Source organism: Bombina bombina, chromosome 4 (genome assembly GCF_027579735.1).
Source record: "Bombina bombina isolate aBomBom1 chromosome 4, aBomBom1.pri, whole genome shotgun sequence".
In the NCBI taxonomy this organism is placed as follows: domain Eukaryota; kingdom Metazoa; phylum Chordata; class Amphibia; order Anura; family Bombinatoridae; genus Bombina; species Bombina bombina.
This window is the reverse complement of record NC_069502.1, coordinates 1,153,144,983-1,153,152,870: the sequence shown is the minus strand read 5'-3', so window position 1 is coordinate 1,153,152,870 and position 7,888 is coordinate 1,153,144,983. Positions and strand designations below refer to the sequence as shown.

The window sequence follows — 7,888 nt, the reverse complement described above, 5'->3', positions numbered from 1 at the left end:
AAGAAAGATTTACATCCCATGTGGTGTGGTTGTTATTTACTGGTTTATTAAGGAATGATAATAAAGAGTGTATTAAAAGAACAATTTTTATAGAAAACTGTAAAGCTTAGTAAGCTGTGCTAATTATCCAATGCCAGATTTCTGGCAGTTTATTTAGATGAAAATTGGGCTAGAGTTTGATGTAAAGATTGTTAATCAACTAATCTAAATAAGTAACAGTAATTTTTGGGTTGACTGTCCCTTTAAGAAACTTTTAATGAAACGTATCTTCTTTTTTAACATAAAGATGTTTGTGTAATATTTTCTAGTCAGCATTATAGAAATATGCTGCATCACTTTCAAGTGATTTAGCATATGGGTAACATGTCCCCTTAAAAATGTCTGCTCAGCGCCAGACACACTTTTACTTTGTTATTTCTTTTAATTTAGAGAATATTCTAAGGATTTGAACCACAACAGCTGCAACCTTTATTTAAAACAGACAAGTAATAAAATAATGAGAAAGTTACCTAGAAGGCAGCACTGTGTTAAATTCTTCCCTAGATGAATTAAAGGGACATAGTATTCAAAATTATCTATCATCCATAGCAAAGAATAGAATTTAATAAGGAACAGAAAAGACATACAATAAAAATATATAGAAGCTTTCATATTTCCACTGGATAGAGGCCATTATTCCTTTTACCAAGTACAAACCACTAGAATGGACTCAATTTTGTCCATTAATTTCACCATCTTTAAATCTTTAAGGAGGGTTTTATATACATATTGAAACCTATTCTCCTTATGTATCTTTTTTAGTTTGTTCCTACATTAATTTAAATAGAAAGTAATACAACGGTATCAAGTATGTATTTCCTGTTAAGCTAATAGACACTTCTTCTTAATGTCCATTGGCTGATAAGTATAATGACAATGCTCATTGGGAAGTACACAGCTGATACCGCTGTATCAAGTTCAATTTAAACAGATTTTGCTTCACATTTTTCTCAGGAAAAAATAAATATGTTTAACTTGCTGTGTTAAACATATGATAGAAAAGTACAATGTCCTATTAACTATACAGCATCCCGTCTGTATGCACATTACCTATACTTGGGGTAAAGTTTTTAGACTGTAGAGGTTTGTTCCTCAGATGTTTCATTTTTATTTATTATAATTTAGAGTAGATAAACCTTTGAAAACCTAAGAACTAAATGAATTTATAATGCAGATGCTGAACAATAAATCTTCAATAAATATTTGGTTCTAGCATAGAATAGAAAGATTTGCATAGACTGTGTTTGTTCTATGGTTTTATTGCACAATAAAGCGTCTATTCTAAGACTAAAACAATTCCATTCTTGTTTGGATAATCTGTTAATTCCATTCCATGAAAAATAGTTCTCTGTTCTTCGTTACAGCAGTTTATATTTCTCATGCTTCTGTAAAACTGTTACATAAAGTTACATAAACCCAGCAGTGTTTTTTTTGCTGACCGCATTTCAGGGTCAGAAGTGGTAGCAGCTACATTGCATATAATAGTTCCCTGAATTTTAAGACCCAATCAGCGGGGCAGGTTACACAATGGTGCCGTGCAACTAATACTGCTGATCAGCAATAGTTTCCGCTCAGGATCCGTGGTCCTCTGCGGGTCCCAAGTGATACTTCTACCATGTGTTTAACTCCTTTGTAGGGGTTAAACACATAGAGGGTGCAGGGTCACCAGTTTTAAAATGACATGTTTAACAAATTAGAGCATGCCATTTTTCAACTATAATGGCCCTTTAAGTAGCACACCATGATTAAAAGGCACTGCTTGTGTGCAACGTACAGCTGTAAACATATGAAGGTAAAGGCAGCGCAGAGATAGCCTTCTACACAGGACATGGGATATTAATGCTTTGGTAACAACATGCTGTAAGAGGAGGCGAGCAATCAGTGCGCTAGATGCGCCTAAGGAGTAGGGCTGCAAATCTCAAACTATTACTTGTCTTTAACAGACTTTTTTTTGACAAGCAGCAATAAATGTACATATAGACATAAGTAGGTGCGGCACACATGCTATCTTATTTTATAGTAATCATGGGTATGTGTGGGCGTGTTCCTTGTTGCCCACATGCACTTCAAATAACCGTACGACTAAAACTGAAAAAAACTTAATAATTCTGATAGCAATTGTTTGTATAACAGCACCTTTTAGATTTACTGCTGATCGTGTTGATTTAGACAGCAAAAACAGGAACATATTGTAAATGTATTTGTTCATAAAATTAAATTTAAAGACTTTAAATGGTGTGAATATAATTATATATATATATATATATATATATATATATATATATATATATATATATATATATATATATATATACACATACATACATACATACACACATATATATATATATATATATATATATATATATATATATACACAGATTAGCGCTGCAAAATCTGTTGGCGCTCTACAAATAACCGATAATAATAATAACACACACACACCTTGTAGCCCTTCCCAATCCAATACCATGTCATATACCTTTCAATGCCTGATAAAACAATTTCATTAATGAAAAACATATATATATATCTATATCTATCTATATAGTTTAAGACTTTGTGAAGAACACAATTTTTTTAATGCACTTTTGGTTTAGCGCACTTTCGCTTTAGCTTTCAAGTTTTGTAGTGCGCCCCATAGAAGATAGAAGTCTATTATTCAAGGGATTTAATGCTGCTGGGCTATCCGACCTCCAGATGTCAGCACAAGGCTTGTAACTGGTAATATAGAAGTAAAAATGAGAGCGCTAAGGATTGCGTGCTAGCAATGTTAGTACACAATAGCGCTACCATTTTTACGCTCCAATTTCAATGTAGGCCATTATTTGCTGTTAATCTTTTTGCCATAAGGATACAGGTAACTTGCTCCTTTGGCAGTAATTTTAATATTAATGATAATAAAAGGTCTTTTAAGGCACCCAAAATCCCAAATGCAACATTATTTTACAGTTCCAAGTCAGTTTTGTATTTTTCCTTCCGATTTATTGCGGTCTTCTCTTCATTTTGACCAAACCTCAAATTACTGTAAAGGACAAAAACTGAAAAAAAAAAGAATTAAATAATTCTGTTAACAAGTGTTTGTATAATTACACATTTTATATTTCATATTGCTTTGGAGAATAAAAACAGGAACATTTCACAAATGTTATTTATTCATTAAAATAAAAAACGACTCAAATTGAAACTATTCAAATAGTGGAAAATAAATTTATTTAAAAAAAAGTTTTAATTCAGAGATTATTTTGCTCAATGATCTATATACAACACAGTTTGTACATTAACTGTCTCTTTAAAAAAACATAAAAGCTCAAAAAACATTTAAGCTCTTTAAAAGGGACAATGTACACTAGATTTTTCTTTGCATAAATGTTTTGTAGATGATCTCTTTGTATAGCCATATGGGAATGTTTTTGTAACAATTTATAGTTTTGCCCTTTTTTAAATAACATTGTGCTGATTTTCAGACTCAAAATCAAACCCCAAAGAGATGTAGAGGCCGAATTATCAAAGGTCTTGTGGACCTGATCCGACAGCGCGGATCAGGTCCACAAGACCTCGCTGAATGCGGAGAGCAATACGCTCTCCGTATTCAGCATTGCACCAGCAGCTCATAATGAGCCGCCAGCAGGGAGGTGTCAATCAACCCGATCGTACTCGATCGGGTTGAATTGTGTCGATTCCTATCTGTTCAGAGCAGGCGGACATAGTTAGACCGCTGCTTCATAACTGCTGTTTCGCCCTCAAGCTCCATTCAGAGCTTGATAAATGGGCCTCGTAGACTGATCTTTTTATATGCAGAGGATGGGGGGGGGTATCTGCTGCTGTTCCTGTTTTTCCAGTCTCTTTCACTGGGTGTCCCGGCCTAATCTCACCAACAGAGCTACTACTTCTAAGTACGTTTTCAAACGGTTTTATACTGGACTTTTAGATTAGTATCTGTGCATATTCTTCTTTATAGTAGTGTCTATTACATGCAGTTAAATGAAAATAGGTGTACACCGTCCCTTTAATATTGTACTTTTGCGTACATAAGTATATTTTTAAACCCTGAAAAGAGGTTAAACACATAGCTCAATTCAACTCCAAAGCAACAATGCACTACTGAGAACCAGCTGAACACATCTAGTGAGCCTATGACAAGAGGCAGATGTGTGTAGCCACCAATCACCAGCTAGCTCCCAGCAGTGCAGTTCCTGCACCTACCTAGGTATTTAATAAGAGATGTAAATTGAAAAGTGTTCAAAGGGACGGTAAAAGTACAAATTAATCACGATTCAGATAGAGAATACAATTTTAAACAACTTTACAATTCACTTCTATTAATACATTTGCTTCATTCTCTTGCTATCCTTTGTTGAAGAATAGGCGCAGGAGTAGTACTGCACTCCTGGAAGCTACTTAAAGGGACAGTATACACTCATTTTCATATAACTGCGTGTAATAGACACTACTATAAAGAATAAGATGCACAGATACGGATATAAAAATCCAGTATAAAACTGTTTAAAAACTTACTTAGAAGCTCTCAGTTTAGCTCTGTTGAAAAGGCAGTTGGAAAGCCCACTGCAAGTGGGAAATAAGACACTCCCCCCCTCCCCCTTCTTTTGCATATGAAAAGACCCTTTACACAAACAGGAGCAAGCTGGAGAAGGTAGCTGACGGTATTCTCATAAAACTTTAGGGCTTGGTTAGGAGTCTGAAAATCAGAGCAATGTTATTTCAAAATAAGCAAAACTATACATTTAAAATAAAAAATAAAAATTATGGGCTATATAAATGGATCATCTTCAAAACATTTATGCAAAGAAAAAATGAGTGTATAATGTCCCTTTAAACACATTTGGTGAGCCAATAACAAGAGGCGTGTGTGTGTAGCCACCAATCACGAGCTAGCTGCATTGCTGCTGCTGAGGATATGAACATGTGCTTTTTAACAAAGGATATCAAAGAATGAAGCAAGTACATTGAGAAGTTGTTTAAAAATTGCATGATCTGTCTGGATCATGGAAGTTTAAGTTTTTATTACAACATTTGGCCTTCTGTACGGTACATGATAGGTTACATGATTGTACTATGAGAGACTGCACCCTAACGTCAAATGATTACTTGTTTACTAAACATTCATTTACAAACTGTCCTATTAGGCTAATTTCTCATAGCGAGCAGAAGAGGCAGGCACTGCTGCCGCACGCCGTGGCTCTCTCTTAGGCTAATTTCTCATAGCGAGAAGAGGCAGGCACTGCTGCCGCACGCCGTGGCTCTCTCTTAGGCTAATTTCTCATAGCGAGAAGAGGCAGGCACTGCTGCCGCACGCCGTGGCTCTCTCTTAGGCTAATTTCTCATAGCGAGCAGAAGAGGCAGGCACTGCTGCCGCACGCCGTGGCTCTCTCTTAGGCTAATTTCTCATAGCGAGAAGAAGAGGCAGGCACTGCTGCCGCACGCCGTGGCTCTCTCTTAGGCTAATTTCTCATAGCGAGCAGAAGAGGCAGGCACTGCTGCCGCACGCCGTTGCTCTCTCTTAGGCTAATTTCTCCTCTGTGGTGCGGTGCCATAATAGAACCTAGAGGGCCACACATGTGCCTATCCAATCAGACACAGATATACAGGGAGGTTGTGTCTGCTGTTTCAGGGAGATTATTGATGCTTTACAGTACTTGCGTTTAAGTTACCACCATTCAGGACAAATAACGAACTAGAATTTTGAGAAACAAAACTAATAGGTGCTGTTCATACTCACTGCTGGCATTGTGAGAGGCACAACTCCGGTATTCTCACTGTCCAACTGTCTGAAGAGTTCTGTAAAAAAAAAATAATAGTCATGAACATACTATCTAGGGTCAACAGTTAAACTTTATAAGCTTTGTAGAGGCTGAACACATGACTTGAGTGGTAAATACTATCAGGCAATAAAGCACGGCCTTCAGGAAACTTGTGAATGAATGAAGCCTCACGGGGATGAAATAGTTATTCCCCCCCATCTAGACATCAATGCAGTTAAGGTTACAGTTGCAGGAAATGTAATTACAAGGTATACTGTCCCTTTTTAATTTAATGGCTTATGAAGCACAGCTGATATCAGCAGGATTGTTGCCAGATGTTGTGCTGCCTTGGGGCAAGAATGCAATGACGCCCCCTACTCTCCGTCTGCTACAGTCAGCTGTCTCAAAGATTAATGTTCAGCAGACTGAAGTTTCATATGAGCGCATACCGATACCCAGCTAACTGACACCATATGAGTGAAATTGCTTACACACACAAAAAAAGCTGAAATGTGCTCTCCCTTTGTGCCACCCGTCATTTGCTGCTTGGGTCACATGGTCCAATTATCAAGCCAGCCCTGCCTGTTGCTATGTAACCAATAAGCTTCTATTATTTTACGTTTTCTTGGCCACAGGTTTATTTTTAACACGTTATCACTTCTAATTTATATTGATCTTTGTACATTAGTATCAAATCGGTGCGTCTCATTCTTTCTCTGTGATTCTTTAAAATCACTGGTTGACAATCTTGTGTTTGATATGCCCAACGTAAGCTTTGATATTGTTCATAATACTATTCCATGTGATTTCACTTTACTGTATCTTAAAACTTACGGTATTATTTTAAAGTTAAATATTTATCTGAGAATCTATTGTAAATTCAAATGATTAACAAGTAATTGATTCCATCTATCCACAGAAGGTAATTATTCTAGAGATCATAATTTTACACGCAAAAAAAATCCCATTTAAGGGACAGTCAACACCAAAATTGTTATTGTTTAAAAAGATAGATATCGCCTTTACTATCCATTCCCCAGCTTTGCACAACCAACATTGTTATATTAGTAAACTTTATAACATTTAAACCTCTAAATTTCTGCCTGTTTCTAAGCCACTACAGACAGCCTCTTATCACATGCTTTTTTATTAGCTTTTCACAACAGGAGGCTGCTAGTTCATGTGGGCCATATAGATAACATTGTGCTCACGCCCGAGAAGTTATTTAAGATTTAGCACAACACAGTACTAACTGCAAGTCAATAGATAATAAATACAATGTCATGTGATCAAGATAGATACAAGGTAATCAAAGAGGTAAAAAGTGTATTAATATAACTGTGCTGGTTATGCAAAACTGGGGAATGGGTAATAAAGGGATTATCTATCTTTTTAAACAATAACAATTTTGGAGTTCACTGTCCCATTAAAGGGACACTGAATCCAATTTATTTTCTTTCGTGATTCAGATAGAGCATGCAATTTTAAGCAACTTCCTAATTTACTCCAGTTATAAATTTTTCTTTGTTCTCTTGCTATCTTTATTTAAAAAAAGGCATTTAAACTTTTTTTATTGGTTCACAACTCTGGACAGCACTTTTTTTATTGGTGGATGAATTTACCCACCAATCAGAAAAAACAACCCAGGTTGTTTACCAAAAATGGGCTGGCATCTAAACTTACATTCTTGCATTTCAAATAAAGATACCAAGAGAATGAAGAAAATTTGATAATAGGAGTGAATTAGAAAGTTGCATTAAAATGTCATGCTCTATCTGAATCACAAAAGAAAAAATTTGGGTTCAGCGTCCCTTTAACTGCTTCAAAGTCTTAAAGAACAAAAGGAAATTCACAGACTGGTCATGTAAAGTATATAGGGAGAGTGAAGGTAAAACAAACAGAAATAAAGAAGTATCTTAAAACAATTTTACCGTTTGCAGAGAACTTATTTTTAACGTTTGTTCCACCTCTTATTAGTATTTTCTCCTAGTTTGATAGATATCAGTTTTCCTGCCCCTTGATTGCGAGTGCATGAGCTATAGTTTACGCACAAGCGTCCATGTGCACTTTAAGAGTATATGTGTGTG

At 35.8% G+C, this 7,888-nt stretch overlaps 1 protein-coding gene across 2 annotated transcripts in view; it reads right to left on the bottom strand.

Annotated features, from left to right (window-relative positions):
• Window positions 1-1,282: 1,282 nt before the first annotated feature.
• The window catches only part of LOC128658096 (calpain-2 catalytic subunit), a 237,715-nt gene continuing 231,109 nt past the window's right edge, over window positions 1,283-7,888 (bottom strand). For both annotated transcript variants that reach the window (XM_053712589.1, XM_053712590.1), the window contains 2 exons: window positions 5,780-5,838; window positions 1,283-3,080 (listed from right to left, as the gene is read on the bottom strand). In XM_053712589.1, the coding sequence (XP_053568564.1) occupies window positions 3,057-3,080; window positions 5,780-5,838 (83 nt within the window). In that variant the 3' untranslated portion in view covers window positions 1,283-3,056. The remainder of the gene's footprint in view (window positions 3,081-5,779; window positions 5,839-7,888) is intronic.